Source organism: Hypomesus transpacificus, chromosome 8, assembly GCF_021917145.1.
Source record: "Hypomesus transpacificus isolate Combined female chromosome 8, fHypTra1, whole genome shotgun sequence".
Classification (NCBI taxonomy): Eukaryota; Metazoa; Chordata; class Actinopteri; order Osmeriformes; family Osmeridae; genus Hypomesus; species Hypomesus transpacificus.
The window spans coordinates 2,113,478-2,133,165 of record NC_061067.1 but is presented as its reverse complement, the minus strand read 5'-3'; the positions used below and the strand labels follow the sequence as shown (position 1 = coordinate 2,133,165).

The window sequence follows — 19,688 nt, the reverse complement described above, 5'->3', positions numbered from 1 at the left end:
ATTAGGAAGTACGTTTCAAAAGAAATTTAGCTAATACATACAATATAGTTATGTGTAATTATACGTACAGTACCAGTCCAGTCATTTTCCCAAATGTGTCCAAACTTTTGACTGGTACTGTATATAGTTAGAATATTTTATTGTTATTCAAGTTACTTAAATATTTGTTTATCATACTTTTGATGTACTATTTTTTATAAATTCTTTTTAACATAAACCATTGGCTGATTAACTCTTTTATTCTGTCCTGTTTTCTTTTTTTGTTTTACATGATTTTTTGCATCTTTTCTTGTTTTTAACCTGTAGCACTTAAATATGAAGAACATTATAAATACAATTATCATAATTATAAATATTTATTTTATTTTATAAAAAACGTTCTACTTCATATAGTCTGCCATTTATGTGTAATTTGAGGATCTGTGGACAAACAATTGGTGTTTCCACTGACAAGATGCCTGGACAGTGTAACGTGTTACGTCTTCAGAAAAAGGCTTTGGATCACAAGCCCCATATATGCATATTCAGTGCAGTCTTCTCTCAAAACAGAATAATAACATACAGGACTGTGTGATTGTAGGAAACAGTACATTTATCCCAACTATTAAAACAAAGGCATGTTATAAAACAAGTTTTAAAACAACAATCAAATGTGACATTACGAACCAGATTAATGTCCTTTCCATGTCCTATACGGATTGATTTGAACAGAATAAGCATTGTCTTAATTTTAACTTTTAACTTTTTTTAACTTTCAACTTTATTTATCCTTCAAAAGGAAATTAGTGTGCAGCAGGGGTTAGAAACACATGCACAAACACAGAACAGCGCCAAATGCCAACAACATTACACCACACAGAACACACAATACAGACACACCTTCCCCCAAACCCCATGGCATGGTCCAATTGGGACAGTAATGGCCATTGGCAGGAAATAAATAAATAACTAAATTTTAAAAAACATCATGAGGTCGGTCAAGTGAATTTAGGTTCCTAATAGCCACAGGAATGAAATAATCTCTGGCACGACCAGTTCTTAACCTAGGTAGCCTAAAACGACAACCAGAAGGGAGCAAATCAAACTCTCCGAAAAGTGGGTGGTCAGGGCAGTTTAAAATGTGTTTAGCCTTACCCATAACTCGTTTATCATATATATCTTGCAACTGGGCTAACTGTACCCCAACCACCTTAGATGCTACATTAACCAGCTTTGTAAGCTTACGCTTGCTGATCATTGGAAGACCACTGTACCACACCACAATGCCAAATGTCAAGACAGATTCAATAAAACACTGGAAAAACAAAGTCATCAAAGTCGTGCACACCCTGAATGATTTCATCTTCCTAAGAAGTCTCTGTTGGGACTTTTTACAAACAGCCTCAGTATTGCTCTCAAAAGATAGTTTGTTGTCAATGATGGTTCCTAAATATTTATATTCAGCTACAATGTCAACATTCTTGTTATGAATAACAGTGTGCGTAACATTATGCTGTGACTTCCGGAAATCAAAAATCACATCCTTGGTCTTAGAAACATTGATAGACAAACAAAAGTTATCACACCAAACAATGAAATCATCAACAACAGGACCATGCCCCTCCTCCTCATTGTTTAAAAGGCTCACTATAACTGTGTCATCTGCAAACTTCACACATTGCCTATTCTCATACCTACTCCTACAGTCATTAGTATATAAAATAAAAAGCAATGGTGAAAGGACACAGCCCTGAGGAGAGCCTGTGGAACAAAGGACTTTAGAGGATAAGGCACCATTAACCCTCACACACTGTGACCTATCTGTCAGAAAGTCCAGTAACCAGCCAATTAGGGTAAAATTCATGTTAAAAAGAGCCTGGAGTTTCTCAGCCAACCAGTCAGGCTGAATAGTGTTGAATGCTGATGAAACATCGATAAAAAGGAGCCTAGCATGAGTTTTTGGGGCCTCCAGATGTTTATACAGAGAATTTAACAAGGCAAGTTTTGCATCCTCAACACCTCTGCTAGCCCTATAAGCAAACTGTAGTGGATCTAACTGTTTCTCCACCTGCTCCAATAACACCTGCTTAACCAACTTCTCAAAGGTTTTCATCTCCAATGTGGTAAGAGCTACAGGTCGAAAGTCATTCAAGATTTTGGGATTGTTACACTTAGCCACAGGAATGATGATAGAATGTTTCCAGATTCTTGGCACTGTTTGCGTCTGGAAGGATTGAGTAAAAATCACTTTGAAAATCTCACTTAACTGACCAGCACAGGACTTAAGCACACGACCACTGATGTTATCAGGGCCAGGACTTTTCCTAACCTTAATTTGTTTAAATAATATTTCAACCTTAGAGACATCAATATTACGCATGTGACTAATTCTCTCACTAAAATCACAATTAGAAAATCTCATATAAAAACAGTTTAATTCATTTGCTAGCTGCTCGTCTGAATTAAAATCATTTAAGGAGAGAGAGTTACTGCCTTTATGTAGGCCTGTCATCAATTTCATGCCGTTCCACACAGATCTGAGGTCCGACTCCCTAAATTTAGACTCGATTTTACTCTTATACTAAGTTTAACCTTTACAATTTCAGCCCGCACAACCTTCCTGATTTCAGCATATACAATCTTGTCACCACTATTAAAAATAGTCCTCTTTTCCCTCAATAGATTTTTCAGTTCCGTAGATATCCAAGGCTTATTATTGGGGTAAGAAACAATTGTCTTAGTTGGGATTACACTGTCCACACAGAAAGAGATGTAGCTGCATACAACATCTGTCAGTTCATCAATGCTGCCGCATGAATCCTGAAGGGCGGACCAGTCGGTACAGTCAAAGCAGCCCTGTAGGGCCACAGTGCTCTCCTCATTCCACACCTGGACCACACATGTCTGCATTTTGACTCTCTGCAGCACAGGTCTGTATGTGGGGAGTAGGTGCACCACGTTGTGGTCAGAAAAACCAATAGGGGGACCTACCACAGACTTATAGGCTCCCTTGATAGAACCATAGCAGAGATCCAATGTTCTGTTACCCCGAGTGGGGCAGCTGACGTACTGGTTGAAACTGTTCAGCGTCTTTTTACAGTTGACATGATTAAAATCACCAAAGAAGAAGCAAGGGGCATCGGGAGAAATAGATTGAAGTCTTTGAGCAACTGAGAAGATGACGTCAGAAGCGGTTTTGGAGTCCGCTTTCGGGTGGATGTACACTACTGTTAGAAATATTTGGGGGAATTCCCTAGGCAGGTAGAATGGTCTAACAGACACAGACAACAGCTCGATGTCCGGTAAACAAATCCGATCGCGGACAGTGGCACCATTGCACCACTTGGGGTTGATGTACAGGCAAACAGTTTTGGGAGACTTTTTAACAGGGTGTCAATATGGTCCACTAATCTAGCTCTCTTGCACCCTCACAGGACCAATGGTGACAACCTCCAGTACTGACCCCTAGTAGTTTGACACGTCCCTGGCTGCATATTGCTTCTGTGACAGCTGTCTTAACCTTGAATAGTGTGACACACTCTAGAATAGCACCATGTAGCCTTTAGCTCAACACGTTCAAGAATGACTTGGCTATTTGAAAACCTCAAGAGCAAAACCTACCATAATACTTTGCTATGTAATTAAGTAATTGTTCATAAGGATTTCCCTTAAGATAATAAATCATTTATAGCACCAAACCTCTTTAGTCTAAACATCACAACATTTAAAAATCCTTAACTCGTCATGACTATTCAACCTTTCATGCATAAACAAGTACGTCTCCTATCTATAAACTATTAAGTACATGTCTACCATGGTCTTAATGAGAAGGTGGCTGGTGGTCCTCCATGTGCTGCAGACAGACAGCAGCTGCCACAGCCAACCCTCTGGAGAAGGGTAAGGTCTCAACCTTAACATACGCCAAAGGGCCTAACAGGCTGTAAGAGGACTCCAAGAACTATTTCACAGGTTTATCTTTGTCCTCAAGGATAAAGGCAAGGAAACAATGCAGTGTCAACAAGCTGAAGAGTAGGGTTATTCTTACAATAGCTGCTGGTCTTGGTGACAATAGGCAAAAGTGACTTTCCTTTGGTGAACAAAGATGGACAACAGGGGCATCCATCTTGCAGGCCACATCTCTCTACAATTCCAATCCGAATACACAATGGCTTTAAGTACAATGACAATCAACCATTCAAGTGCCATCATATGTTCTCCATGCCATAGAGAAACCCTTTCTCACAGTTTAGATCCAGAGCAAATGTAAAATTTTTCAAGATATAAATGTAAAGATAGTTTTAATTGGATAGCTTTAACACATACCAATGACATTTCTAAGATGCCAATGGATCCAAGAACAGTCATGAGAAAGATATGTGTGTGTGTGTGTGTGTGTGTAGGGGGGGGGTGTGGGGGGACAAAGAAATGTCTTTGAAATTGCCCATTGTTTCAACCTACAGCCATCCTAAAAACAGGAACTCCATATTAGGATCCGGGGCTATAGGATCCAGCCAATGCTTCTCTCTCCTCCTGTCATCTGTCCACACGAGGCCTATAGGGAGCTGGTACACACCTCTGTTCCTCCATTTAGATGTTTTAAACTATTAGAATAAAGTGTCCCATTGGTCCATCTCCATACAAGGCTCTGCAGCATCCTTTATAAAGAGGGATGGATGCCTGGTGAAAGACAACACTGGGCCACCTGAGGTAAGAACACGACAGGAGCATAGAACAGGCTAGCAGAAACTTAATTGGATAAACCAGAACTCTCTGGACCAACATTAAAGGGTTCAAATGAAGAATCTACTAATGGTGATGCTCCTAACTCATTCATACATTTGTATTTGTTTCATTCTCAATAGTAAGAGTAGTGTCCCATCAAGATCCTACACGCCAGCTGCACACTAAGGTAAGACTCTGAGGATTTTAAACTTTGAAAGAAATGGTGCTTCTGTAAACATTGTGATTTAAATTACAGTCATAGTTGCAAAAGTATGCAATGAGTTAAATTTCTAAGAGGGTAATTCATAATTCTGGGTTTGGTTGAATAGTTTCAGTAGTTACAGCACGAGGTCCATTATTGTCTGACCGATATGAAACAAAATCCAGTTTGAAACTGTGAAGCACAGAATGAAAATCTGAAATGACATTGTACAATCATTTAAATAATGTTATAATAAATGATATACTAACATAGTGGCTATTCTTATTGTGAATTCATCACTTTGATTCTGGCCCAACATATATCTATGCTGGTGTGGAAAGTCACATCTATTAAGCCATTTGGGATATTCTGAAGGACTTGGGGAGTGATTTGTTCGACAGTAGTGGAAAATCTTCTTTCAAACAACGCAGATCTCAGGATGGGGGACGCCTTGATGGCAGAGTTTGGGGCAGCAGCTCCTTTTCTGAGGAAGTCAGACAAGGAACGTCTGGAGGCCCAGACTCGTTATTTTGACATGAAGAAGAACTGCTTTGTGCCTGACCCAGAGGTTGAGTACGTCAAGGCACTAATAAGCAGTAGAGATGGGGACAAAGTCACTGTTGAAACTGAGTTTGGAAAGGTAAATATGGGTTAAAATATTTAACAGATGGTTTCAATCAATACCTCTGACCTTTTACAAAATATATTTACCTAAAAATAACTCATTAACTTTTTCCCCAGACAACAACTCATAAGGAGGATGACGTCCATCCCCAGAACCCGCCAAAGTTTGATAAAATTGAGGACATGGCGATGTTCACCTTCCTGCACGAGCCTGCTGTGCTGTTTAACCTCAAAGAGCGTTATGCAGCCTGGATGATCTATGTGAGTAACAACCACAACGTACAAATAGGTTCCTACTGAGTAGAATAAGATAATTAAAGAAGTAAAAATACTCTCCTCCCACACAGACCTACTCAGGACTGTTCTGTGTGACTGTCAACCCCTACAAGTGGCTGCCAGTGTACGATCAGTCAGTTGTCGTTGCTTACAGAGGCAAGAAGAGGAGTGAAGCTCCTCCTCACATCTTCTCCATCTCTGACAATGCCTACCAGTACATGCTGTCAGGTAAAACCCAACTTGATTTTTTCAAACGTGACTTTTCACAATTTGAAGCGAAATGAATGTGGATTTATTTTCTTTTAACAGACAGGGAAAATCAATCTGTACTGATCACGTAAGTACATTGAATATTTATCTGGACTTTTCACACATTTCATTTACTTAGGTTCACTGATGGGAGTGCCTAAATCCATGCACTAGTACAACACATTTAACCTTCACGCATTGACTTGAAAAGGCAATAACATATTATAAATTGCTGCAGATTATCACTGGCTGAACAGAATGTCAAACCTCTAAATATTACATTTTCAACTCCAGTGGAGAATCCGGTGCAGGGAAGACTGTGAACACCAAGAGAGTAATCCAGTACTTGGCCAGCATTGCAGCTGTTACTGGAAAGAAGGATGCCGCACAGGAGAAAAAGGTAGGCCTGTTTGATGTTAAAGTGGTCTTATTTTGTTAGTACTGAACTATACTGTATAGTGACCTATAGGTTTTTAACATTTTAATCAATGTTGGGTTGTTGGATTCTAGGGTACCCTGGAGGATCAAATCATCCAGTGTAACCCTGCCCTGGAGGCTTTTGGTAATGCCAAGACCATCAGAAATGACAACTCCTCCAGATTTGTAAGTTTCTTCAATCATGTTTTACATGCATTATATTCAACATGATTATCTCACCCAGTTGACAGTGAGTGTACAATTTCTTCACTTACAGGGAAAATTCATCAGAATTCATTTTGGAGTGAGTGGGAAGCTTTCATCCGCAGACATTGAAACTTGTGAGTAGTTTACGACTAATGTCTCCAAAATGATACAGTATTCAATATGATACAACTAGTCTGGTGAAACCATCAATACCCTTGACTTCCTGCTCATGAATCCTGTTTGATCCAAGTAAATTCAAATGTATTTTCTCTTCTTGATAGATCTCCTGGAGAAGTCACGTGTCACTTTCCAGCTCAAGGCTGAGAGAGACTACCACATCTTCTACCAGATCCTGTCTCAAAAGAAACCAGAACTGCTGGGTCAGTATATAAACAGCAGTATATGACCTGTAGTAAAAATGCTCATGCATTGATCACTGTGGATCTAACCAACCCAATCAAATAATTGAAGTTTAAATACTTATTTACAGAGATGCTGCTCATCACCAGCAACCCCTATGATTACGCCTTCATTTCCCAAGGAGAGATTTCTGTAACATCTATTGATGATTCTGATGAGCTGGTGGCTACTGATGTAAGTGAAGTATATCTATATCAAACAATTCTTGCTGTACTACTAAATCTAAACATTTAAGTTAGGGATAATGTATAGAACGGCGGTCATTATCGGAAAAATAAGCCCCTTCCGGGCGAACAGCAACAAAAAATAACTTTACTTGTCTTTTTACAATTTATTTATTACCATTCGTAGTGTTGATCAGCAGAAAAATAGTTCCCCAAAGACGTGGCAAATCAGATCAGCTGATGTCGCTAAGCAACGGAATACACTGGGGTTGATAAATTACCGGACTACTTGCTACGAAAGACGTGAATCCGAGGCAGAAAGGCCACTTCCCTTGACAGCGGTCAATTATGCATAGCAACGGTCAAATATGGAAAAATAGTTGACCACAGAACGTTTGGAAGCCCCATTCAAGTGAATGGAGCATTCTACAGCATTATGAAGAGCCGTGTAATAACACAGATTAAAATGTTCAACTTTATAATAGGAAGCCTTTGATGTGCTGGGGTTCACCCAAGAGGAAAAGAACGGCATTTACAAGATGACTGGTGCCATCATGCACATGGGCAACATGAAGTTCAAGAACAAGCAGAGGGAGGAGCAGGCAGAGCCAGATGGCACTGAGGGTAACTCTTTATGATCAAAATGTCATGTGTTCCCTTTGTGTTTGGCATGGTCTTGAAGCACAGTGAAATCTTTTTCTGTGCTCAAATGGGAAATAGTTTTTTGGCACCCTTTTGTTGGGTTTAACAAAACAAATCCATAATCTACAAACTCTTAGCTTTGAGAAAACACAGAGCTTTATCCAATCAGCTTCAACCTGTTTCTCTCTGCCTCTGCATTTTCAGATACCGACAAAGTGGCATACCTGATGGCCTTGAACTCTGCTGACCTGATCAAGGGTCTCTGCCACCCAAGGGTCAAAGTAGGAAATGAGTGGGTCACCAAAGGTCAAAGTGTCCAGCAGGTGAGATTCAAATATCCTATTGTTTACATCTGTAGGAGCTTCATTAAACTCACATAGCCTGCTTACTGATTCAATTTGGAGTTTCTAAACAAATTATTTATAAGGGATTTTTTAAATAGTTATATTACTGTTACAATAACAGTTTTGACTGGCAATCAACTTAACACAATGCTTAGCTTACAAAATGTAACATGGTCTCTGTCTGCAGGTGTACTACTCCATTGGTGCTCTGTCCAAGTCATTGTATGAGAAGATGTTCCTGTGGATGGTGGTGAGAATCAACCAATCCCTGGACACCAAGAATGCTCGCCAGCATTACATTGGTGTGCTGGACATTGCAGGCTTTGAGATCTTTGATGTAAGTCATTTTGGTTTTAGAACTGTGGAATATAACGAAATATTTTTGGTTGCCTTTTTATTTTTTAGGAAGACAGGAAAGAAGGGGGAAAAAATGGAAACTGCCCAGGCTAGAATCCAACCCTGAGCCACAGGGGCGCAAAAAAGATAATTCTTAGATAACTAAACCCTGTTGGTTTATACTCATGCATTGATAAATTAATCAGCCCTGAACCTCATGCAACCGAATATTTGCCAAAAGTACCTTTTTGAGGTACTCTGACAATTTCCAGGGAGAGATTTTGTATTAAAAATGATAATGGGTTGTGTTTTATGTATCAAATGGAGCGTTTGAAGAAGCCCCCAAAAGCATTTTTTTTTTTTTACGAGGGGTGGTATTTGAACCATTTTATGGTAGAATAACATTAAATTTACTTATTTTCCAGTTCAACACCTTTGAACAGCTGTGCATCAACTTCACTAATGAGAAGTTGCAGCAGTTTTTCAACCACCACATGTTTGTGCTGGAGCAAGAAGAGTACAAGAAAGAAGGAATTGTTTGGGTGTTCATTGACTTTGGCATGGACTTGGCAGCCTGCATTGAGCTTATCGAGAAGGTTAGTATCAAGTTTAATTAAGTTATATTTTGTATAAGAGGTGCTTATCTAAACCACTTTTGGATAAAAAGAGCTGACAGGGTTACTTAAGTGAGGTGGCAGGACCTGAACTTATAATCAACACTGTTATTTCCCAAATTTGACTTGGAACATTTTGTCTTTTGTTCCGCCAACCAGCCCATGGGTATCATGTCCATCCTTGAAGAGGAGTGCATGTTCCCTAAAGCCAGTGATGCTACATTCAAAGCCAAGCTGTATGACAACCACTTGGGCAAAAACCCCAACTTCCAAAAGCCAAGGATTGTAAAAGGTCGACCAGAGGCCCATTTCTCCCTGGTTCACTATGCAGGCACAGTTGACTACAACATTGGTAACTGGCTGGTGAAGAACAAGGACCCTCTGAATGAGACTGTGGTCGGACTCTTCCAGAAATCAAGCCTTAAGATGTTGTCTGTGCTTTTTACTGGCTATGCTGGTGCTGACTCTGCTGGTAAATATAAAAATAACAATATCTCATCTTGTATATTTAGAGAACTATTGAGAAAATAAAACTATATTTGATCTTCTAATTCATGACAGCTGATGCTGGAGGTGGAAAGAAGAAGAAAGGCTCCTCTTTCCAGACAGTGTCTGCTTTGCACAGGGTGAGTTTGTGTGTGGATGTTCCAAGAAGATGATGATGATGATTAGTCTTTACAATAAATAAGAACACTGTAATTCAAGTTTTCGAATACAAAAACTTACTTTGAAAACATGATTGTTTAAAATAATTCTATTCACAGGAGAACCTGAACAAACTCATGACCAACTTGAGGTCTACTCACCCCCACTTTGTACGTTGCCTCATCCCCAATGAGACCAAGACTCCTGGGGCCATGGAGAACCCTCTGGTCATGCACCAGCTGCGCTGTAACGGTGTGCTGGAAGGCATCAGAATCTGCAGAAAGGGATTCCCCAACAGGATTCAGTATGGTGACTTCAAACAAAGGTGGAAAAAACATTAAATTACTTTATTATGAGTATCATGTTTGATCATTGTATTTGATCATATTTGTATACTTTTATAATTAAATTCAGATACCGCATCTTAAACCCAAATGTTATCCCTGAGGGAGCATTTATGGACAACAAGAAGGCAGCAGAAAAACTTCTGGGTAGTCTGGACATAGACCACGAGGAGTATAGATTAGGACACACCAAGGTAAATATACTGAAAATGAGAGGCTGGCATAAACACCCCGTTTCAATGAGCAGCATGAAAACGTATAATTTGAGTATCTTTATCAGGTGTTCTTCAAGGCTGGTCTGCTGGGTGTTCTAGAGGAGATGAGAGACGACCGTCTCTCTCTCATCATCACAGGGCTCCAGTCCAGAGCACGTGGTCTGCTTGCCAGAATTGAGTTCCAGAAAATAGTTGAACGCAGGTAGTTTTCTCTATAGTTACTACACAAATGTGTTTGAGGTGAGTGAAAGTAAGCTAAAAGATCATTCTGTTTGGGATCAGGGATGCGCTGCTTGTGATCCAGTGGAACATCAGGGCCTTCATGGGGGTCAAGAATTGGCCCTGGATGAAGATGTACTTCAAGATCAAGCCTCTGCTTGTCTCAGCTGAGACTGAGAAAGAGATGGCCAACATGAAGGAAGAATTCCTGAAGCTTAAAGAAGCTTATGCTAAATCTGAAGCCCGTAGGAAGGAGCTGGAAGAGAAAATGGTCTCACTTGTCCAAGAGAAGAACGACCTTCAACTCGCAGTCCAAACTGTGAGTGACAGCTACAACAACCGAACAGTATTATAATGTACATAACATAAATCACATTTTTCTGTAAGTTGTAGCTATTTGATCCCTTCACAGGAACAAGACAGTCTGGGAGATGCTGAGGAGAGGTGTGAGGGATTGATCAAGAGCAAGATCCAGCTTGAGGCCAAATCCAAGGAGCTGACTGAAAGACTGGAGGATGAGGAGGAGATGAATGCAGAGCTTACTGCTAAGAAGAGGAAGCTGGAGGATGAGTGTTCAGAACTCAAGAAAGACATTGATGATCTGGAACTCACTCTGGCCAAAGTGGAGAAGGAGAAGCATGCCACGGAGAACAAGGTAAAGACCAACATGACTTGATAATGAGTTCAAAGTTAAAGTGAGAACTAAATATTCCTACACTCTATTTCTTCAGGTTAAAAACCTGACTGAGGAGATGGCAGCTCTGGATGAAATCATCGCCAAGCTGACCAAGGAGAAGAAAGCTCTTCAGGAGGCTCACCAGCAGACACTGGACGACCTTCAGAGTGAGGAGGACAAAGTCAACACTCTGACCAAGGCCAAAACCAAGCTGGAACAGCAGGTTGATGATGTGAGTATCAAACTGAGTATCAAGTCATCAAGTGTTACTGTAAGTTACAAGTACAACAAAGGTGTATGATTTTCGTCATGATATTCCACTTGTATGATCAACCAGCTTGAAGGATCTCTGGAGCAAGAGAAGAAAGTAAGAATGGACCTTGAGAGAGCCAAGAGGAAGTTGGAGGGAGACCTGAAGTTGACCCAGGAGAGCCTAATGGACCTGGAGAATGACAAACAGCAGATGGAGGAGAGACTGAAGAAGTAAGATTATAAACTAACAGGACATGAAAATGCTTACTTTTTGAAAAAGGGTTATAATGTGTATCATTTCCACAGGAAGGACTTTGAGATAAGTCAACTCAGCAGCAAGATTGAGGATGAGCAGGCTATGGGTGCCCAGCTTCAGAAGAAACTGAAAGAGCTGCAGGTTAGTCAATAGCACTGTATGGTTAAAGCTGCCTTGTAGGATACCAGCTGTTTGATCTGTGATCTCATCAGAAATCCCTACATTGTAGGCCCGTATTGAGGAGCTTGAGGAAGAGCTGGAGGCTGAGAGAGCTGCCCGTGCCAAGGTTGAGAAGCAGAGGGCAGACTTGGCCCGAGAGTTGGAGGAGATCAGTGAGAGGCTGGAGGAGGCTGGTGGAGCCACTGCTGCCCAGATTGAGATGAACAAGAAGAGGGAGGCAGAGTTCCAGAAGGTGCGCAGAGACCTTGAAGAGGCTACCCTGCAGCATGAGGCTACAGCTGCCACTCTGAGGAAGAAGAATGCAGACAGTGTGGCCGACCTGGGGGAGCAGATTGACAACCTTCAGAGAGTGAAGCAGAAGCTGGAGAAGGAGAAGAGTGAGCTCAGGCTGGAGCTGGACGATGTGGTCTCCAACATGGAGCAGATCGTCAAGTCCAAAGTGAGTGGTGAATATGAGAAGTTAGGAATTACTAACAGGTGTATGTAAGTAGCCTACTGCATATACTGATAGCTAATTGAATACCTCTTTAAACAGACAAACTTGGAGAAAATGTGCAGAACCCTTGAAGACCAGATGACTGAGTACAGGACTAAATCTGAGGAGGGACAGCGATCCATCAATGATTTCACCATGCAGAAAGCAAAGCTGCAAACTGAAAATGGTAAGAAAACTGTAGACTGGAATTACATTTCAACGGAAATACCACTGCTACTTTCTTTACTTTCCCGGGTGAAAATATGATTTTTTGTTCTTCTTCCTTTTTTTTCAGGTGAACTTGCTAGGCAACTGGAGGAGAAGGACTCACTGGTTTCCCAACTTACCAGAGGAAAACAGTCTAATGTTCAGCAGATTGAGGATCTCAAAAGACAACTGGAGGAGGAAGTCAAGGTATGGACAGTAACAACATTATCCTTTTTCCAGAAATAATCATGGTCCAGCATCAATATTATGTCTACCCTTTTCCAGGCAAAGAATGCTCTAGCTCATGCAGTGCAGTCTGCTCGCCATGACTCAGAGCTGCTGAGGGAGCAGTATGAGGAGGAGCAGGAGGCCAAGGCTGAGCTGCAGCGCAGCATGTCCAAGGCTAACTCTGAGGTGGCTCAGTGGAGAACCAAGTATGAAACTGATGCCATCCAGAGGACCGAGGAGCTGGAAGAGGCCAAGTAAGGAGATCCTCACAGTGCTTCACTTCAGAAAGGACAATGTACCACAATACATTCATAATGATTGTGCTAGGATTATACAAAGTTTATTTTCTGTCGAACAGGAAGAAGCTGGCTCAGCGTCTGCAAGATGCAGAAGAGGCTGTGGAAGCTGTCAATGCTAAATGTTCCTCCCTGGAGAAAACTAAACACAGACTCCAGAATGAGATTGAAGATCTCATGGTGGATGTGGAGAGATCCAATGCTGCTGCTGCTGTTCTGGACAAGAAGCAAAGAAACTTTGACAAGGTACAGCGACGGATCTTCAAGAAAATCTGGGTAGAAATACAGAGCACCATTCATTAATGCTGCTTGTGTCTCCTCCAGGTCCTGGCAGAGTGGAAGCAGAAGTATGAGGAGTCCCAGACTGAGCTGGAAAGCGCCCAGAAGGAGGCCAGATCCCTCAGCACTGAGCTGTTCAAACTGAAGAACTCCTATGAAGAGTCTCTGGATCATCTGGAGACCATAAAGAGGGAGAACAAGAACCTCCAAGGTCTGGATATGAACAAACTTGGCATAAGTCTTTACATTGTTAATCAACATTGGACATTCTTTTAAACTGATTGGGTTCCTGTCAACAGAGGAAATTTCTGACCTGACTGAGCAACTTGGTGAGGGTGGAAAGAGCATCCATGAGTTGGAGAAGATTCGTAAACAGCTGGAGCAGGAGAAGGCTGAGATCCAGACTGCTCTGGAGGAAGCTGAGGTGAGACATAAAAACTCAATACAACATTACAATACAATATTCAATACAAGTTTCCATTAAGTTGAAATTTCAGGTCACTATACCTTTTCTGTCAGTTTTCAAGCACATATATGATATTCAGCTACAATTTTATTCATCATTTGGAATTTTTCGTAACCATTTTTACAAATTATTTTGAAACCATTAAACAGGGCTCCCTGGAGCATGAGGAAGGCAAGATTCTCAGAGCTCAGCTGGAGTTCAACCAGGTCAAAGCTGACATTGAGCGCAAACTGGTGGAGAAAGATGAGGAGATGGAAATGGCCAAGAGAAACCAGCAGAGAGTGGTGGATACCCTGCAAAGTTCCCTGGAGTCTGAGACTCGCAGCAGGAACGAGGCTCTCAGGCTGAAGAAGAAGATGGAGGGAGACCTCAATGAGATGGAGATCCAGCTCAGCCAGGCCAACAGGCAGGCAGCAGAGGCCCAGAAGCAACTCAAGGGCCTCCATGCACATATGAAGGTAAAAACATTGGACCTAAAGTATCCTTTCTTTCAATTCTTACCGACATAGTGGTTACAGCCAGAACAAGAATGAACCAGTTCAATTGCAAGTTTACATGATAACAACCAATATTTTTTCGACAGGACTCCCAACTGCAGCTGGATGATGCTCTTCGCGGCAATGATGATCTGAAGGAGAACATTGCCATTGTGGAGAGACGTAACAATCTGCTGCAGGCTGAACTGGATGAGCTGAGGTCCATGGTGGAGCAGACTGAGAGAGGCCGCAAACTGGCTGAGCAGGAACTGCTGGATGTCAGTGAGAGGGTTCAGCTGCTACACTCTCAGGTAACATGTTGATGGAGTACACCATTTAAAACAAGTCATTGCATTCTTTCTAAATAAAAAAACATAACACATTTTCTTTTCTAGAACACCAGCCTGCTGAACCAGAAGAAGAAGCTAGAGGGTGACACTTCCCAGCTTCAGAATGAAGTGGAGGAGGCTGTGCAGGAGTGCAGGAATGCTGAGGAGAAAGCCAAGAAGGCCATCACTGATGCTGCCATGATGGCAGAGGAGCTGAAGAAGGAGCAGGACACCAGTTCTCACCTGGAGCGCATGAAGAAGAACATGGAGCAGACCATCAAGGACCTGCAGCACCGTCTGGATGAAGCTGAGCAAATCGCCATGAAGGGTGGCAAGAAGCAGGTCCAGAAGCTGGAGGCCAGGGTGAGTGTCTGAGGCTGGTTGGTAACTTATGGTACCTTATTCCACCCTTCCAACAAAGGATTTAAGATTATGAAACGTGATCCTGAAGGAAAACAGGTTGACTGCTGTCAACAACTTGGTATCCTTTTCCTCTAGGTGAGGGAGCTGGAGACAGAGGTGGAGTTGGAGCAGAGGAAGAGCAATGATTCAGTGAAAGGAGTCCGTAAATATGAGAGACGCATCAAGGAGCTCACCTACCAGGTATACTGATTTGCTGTTGTTGCAAGGAAGTGTGCTTGTCAAAGACACATAATTATGCTAAATGTACTTCCCTGTAAAACAGACTGAGGAGGACCGTAAGAACTTGAGCCGTCTGCAAGACCTGGTGGACAAACTGCAGCTGAAGGTCAAGTCCTACAAGAGAACTGCAGAGGAGGCTGTAAGTACAAACCAACAACCTAACACACTGAATTTACATTTTATATTATTTTAATTGACGGACAATCATTTTGTTTATTGGTTTTCTAATAGGAGGAGCAGGCCAACTCCAATCTTGGCAAGTTCCGTAAGATTCAGCATGAGCTGGACGAGGCAGAAGAGAGGGCTGACATTGCTGAGACTCAAGTCAACAAGTTGAGAGCCAAGAGTCGTGACAGCGGAGCCAAGGTCAGACTTGTTGATTTAAATGTTTTCTAAATATTACCCCCTTACATACAGTATTACATACTATCAGATTTAGGACATCTATAATAGGATACCTATACATTAGTTAAGATAGATGTTGATATTGAGATATTGATTTGATTGATGCACCTCCCACTTGATATGGAATCTGCTAAAGACCAAATCTGTAATTTGGCCTAATTTCGATGGCCTTTTGCTGTCAGATGCAGGTAGTTGTTGAATCAAAGGATCTAGATTGGGCATCCAACGGTCTGAAAGGGTGGTCATGAAAATATGAAAATTTGCATATATACCAAATTAAACAAATATGACTATATCAGTATACACAAAATGTAGTTCAGTGTTTAATTCTTTTTTTATGAATTTTCTATTACAGAAAGGACATGATGAAGAATGAAGCTTGCAGAAAGACCTTTTAAAATGTGTTGATAGCAGAGCCTTATTCTTTTCACTATAATCAATGTAACTTGGCAACATTGAGAATAAAGTCAGTTGAAATCTCACCTCTGTGTAATGTCTGTTACCTTTTTGGGCCTACTTTTCCCCCCAGAGGTTAGAGAAATAATGTACATTGTAAACTTTTACCCTGATCCATGTGTAAAATGATCAGTAAGAAGTATCCCTGACTAGAAGTCGACAGGGTCCCTGGGGAAGACGAGACGAGAAGGCTTTAGGCTCTATCTGTTCCCTTTCCCTCCCCACTCTTCTCCTTTCACTGTGAAAACAAGTTTTAAAGGTAAAAAAAAAAAAAAAAAAGTACGTAATGGATGAGACAGAGTTAGCGATGTTGACATTCCTGATCACCCATGGTCTGTGTCAAAAAGGATTCCTGGGGAATGGGGAATTGAGTGAAAAAGATTAGTCAGCACTTCAACTTTTACCAGTCTTTTTAAACATGAGTATCTGCACTTCTACTCGAGTAAAGGATGTGTACATTTGCCATCTCTGCCCACAGGTTATTTGAGAGGGTTGACATGTGTTTGTCCATGTGGATCTAAAATGTATTTCTTCATGAGCAGTGAGACCTTTGTAAACATGCAACAGCTGTCACAATTAATCTGTTAGAAAATCATAGGGTGAAGATTGGGCTTTCATGTTATAATAAATCATGGACAAGCAATTCTACATGCCATGGCTTTGTGTCAGTGATAAAGTAAAGAAAACTGAGCCAAGTCAAGCATGATAATAGACACTCCCTTCATAAAATGAAAATATGCAAAAATATTCAAACAAAAGTTAACATCAAGCATCAATTCGTCTCGAGGTAAGAAAATTGCTGGAACAGTATACATATTAAAAATCTATGGGTTCCTGGAGCACAAGAAAGGCAAGATTCTTCGAAAAAAATTATTATGTTTCAAAAACTACGTGCAAAATTGGTTAGTCATCACTAGTGAGTCAGAGAAATCACTAAAACACTTTTGTACACAAACAATTGTAAAAATATAAGACTAAGACTAATTGTTAAGCCTTTACACGGTAAAACAGCCGCATGATGTCAACTTAAGAGTTACAGCAAAACTACTTTTCCTCAAAGCAGCCAGGTCTCTCCTCCCCCTGCCCCCCCCTGACAGCAGCCAGGTCTCTCCTCCCCCCTGCCCCCCCTGACAGCAGCCAGGTCTCTCCTCCCCCTGGCCCCTCCTGACAGCAGCCAGGTCTCTCCTCCCCCTGCCCCCCCTGACAGCAGCCAGGTCTCTCCTCCCCCTGCCCTCCTGACAGCAGCCAGGTCTCTCCTCCCCCTGCCCTCCTGACAGCAGCCAGGTCTCTCCTCCCCCTGCCCCCCCTGACAGCAGCCAGGTCTCTCCTCCCCCCTGGCCCCTTCTGACAGCAGCCAGGTCTCTCCTCCCCCCTGGCCCCTCCTGACAGCAGCCAGGTCTCTCCTCCCCCTGGCCCCCCTGACAGCAGCCAGGTCTCTCCTCCCCCTGGCCCCTCCTGACAGCAGCCAGGTCTCTCCTCCCCCTGGCCCCTCCTGACAGCAGCCAGGTCTCTCCTCCCCCCTGCCCCCCCTGACAGCAGCCAGGTCTCTCCTCCCCCTGGCCCCCCCTGACAGCAGCCAGGTCTCTCCTCCCCCTGGCCCCCCTGACAGCAGCCAGGTCTCTCCTCCCCCTGCCCTCCTGACAGCAGCCAGGTCTCTCCTCCCCCTGGCCCCCCCTGACAGCCTCCCGGAACAGAGATCCTCATAGGTCTAGCAGCACATCTCCCTTTATAAACAGGCTGCAGCGCTGGAGAGGAGAGAGACACTCGACAACCTGGTAAGAACATAAGAGACAGGGCATAGAAACCTGTCAGAGAAACACACATTCGTCTGACAACTTTATCAGGGGATATGGGTAAATATCAAAACAATGAGCTGGTAAGTAGTTCTTTATATATTTCATTCTGAGTTACAGGGGTAAAAATTAATTAAAAAGGGAAATTTTGAGCACGAGTTGACCATTACAATGCTTTATGAAACACCACTGTTTGTCAGTGATGTTAAAAGTAGAAGTAGACTGTACATTTCCAAAATTCTCAAATTGATACACAATAAACAATTAATCTGCATTTCTTTACAATAAGGGGCTGCATGAACAATGTTCATCAATAATTTTTTAATAAAAGCTTTTTATTACTATATAAACAAAATGCTATTTAATGTACATGTTATTATTACTATAGGATTAACGAGGTACATAAAGAGGCAGTTTAGAGTCTAACTTTGACTTTTTCAAGAATGTTAAAACATTTGAGATGTTTTTAGTCAATTGTTTTGCTTTAATGGCAGTTTTTAGGTGCAGTGTGACAGGAAAGGCAGAGAGTGAGAGGGAAAGACATGCAGCATAGGGTTAGGCCGGATTCTAACCTGAATATAGTCTTAATTCTATCTTCAGTGACTTTTCCTTACGAGCATCTCATGCCAATATCATACTGTGTTAATTTGTATATCTGTCAAAAGGTTTTATGAAACAAAATATATTTCTTTCTCGTTCTGATCAAGATGCAGATCTCAGGATGGGGGACGCCTTGATGGCAGAGTTTGGGACAGCAGCTCCTTTTCTGAGGAAGTCAGACAAGGAACGTCTGGAGGCCCAGACTCGTTATTTTGACATGAAGAAGAACTGCTTTGTGCCTGACCCAGAGGTTGAGTACGTCAAGGCACTAATAAGCAGTACTGATGGGGACAAAGTTACAGCTGAAACTGAGTTTGGGAAGGTATGTACAACACAACACATAGTGATTAAACCCAATGCAGATGAGAGCAGCTCTACCACCCTTTAAAAGTACATGGGAATCATTATCACAAGAATGGCAATGGATGACATTGTTTGGATGAGCTGTCAGCATTTTTTGCGGCCCTTTTCCACCAATATGCCACCTGAATCAGTCGTCAATTCGTTTTATCACAGTATTTGAAGGGAGGAGGTGCACAATCAACTCCAACTTTATCCATTTGTATAGTAGAAAGTAGGACGCTGGCCCAATAGTTTGAAACAGTCTAGTTTTAGGTGAAATGCTGGCTAGCTAACTAACAGCAAAACAATAGAGATGGCAAAAGTACATATCCTTCACTTAAGGATGAAGTACAGATACTCATGTTTAAAAAGACTGGTAAAAGTTGAAGTGCTGACTACACTTTTCCACTCAAGGTAAAGTAAAGAAGTGTGGGCCCTGACATATACTGACGTCAAAAGTTGCCATTACTACCAGCTGTTGGACCTCATATCATATTATCGCAGGTAATTGGACCTCACACTATATTCATATTAACTCATATTAATACATTAATACAAAAATACACAATAGACATGCACATTCGCCAGGAATCCTTTTTGACATCAACAATTTCGAACATCTCCCTCATTATGGCCATGGGTGATCAGGAATGTCTCTACTCTCAGTCAGGTCGACATCGCCAACTCCCTCTGTCTCATCCATAACGTACA

At 41.8% G+C, this 19,688-nt stretch overlaps 1 protein-coding gene across 1 annotated transcript; it reads left to right on the top strand.

The window, feature by feature from the left end:
- The first annotated feature begins 5,334 nt into the window (after positions 1–5,334).
- Positions 5,335–16,268, top strand: LOC124470172 (myosin-7-like). Its single transcript, XM_047023938.1, has 37 exons — positions 5,335–5,543; positions 5,645–5,788; positions 5,875–6,031; positions 6,113–6,140; positions 6,347–6,452; positions 6,563–6,655; positions 6,747–6,810; positions 6,958–7,056; positions 7,167–7,270; positions 7,746–7,884; positions 8,107–8,225; positions 8,434–8,583; positions 9,008–9,178; positions 9,356–9,668; positions 9,758–9,822; positions 9,961–10,166; positions 10,256–10,379; positions 10,466–10,602; positions 10,683–10,938; positions 11,032–11,274; positions 11,351–11,527; positions 11,633–11,778; positions 11,854–11,944; positions 12,033–12,422; positions 12,519–12,645; positions 12,754–12,872; positions 12,951–13,147; positions 13,252–13,435; positions 13,514–13,679; positions 13,768–13,892; positions 14,084–14,392; positions 14,518–14,721; positions 14,806–15,102; positions 15,238–15,342; positions 15,425–15,520; positions 15,613–15,747; positions 16,142–16,268. Exons 1-37 carry the CDS (start codon positions 5,343–5,345, stop codon positions 16,160–16,162), a joined length of 5,808 nt encoding a protein of 1,935 aa, XP_046879894.1. The 5' UTR covers positions 5,335–5,342; the 3' UTR covers positions 16,163–16,268.
- The last annotated feature ends 3,420 nt before the right edge of the window (positions 16,269–19,688 follow it).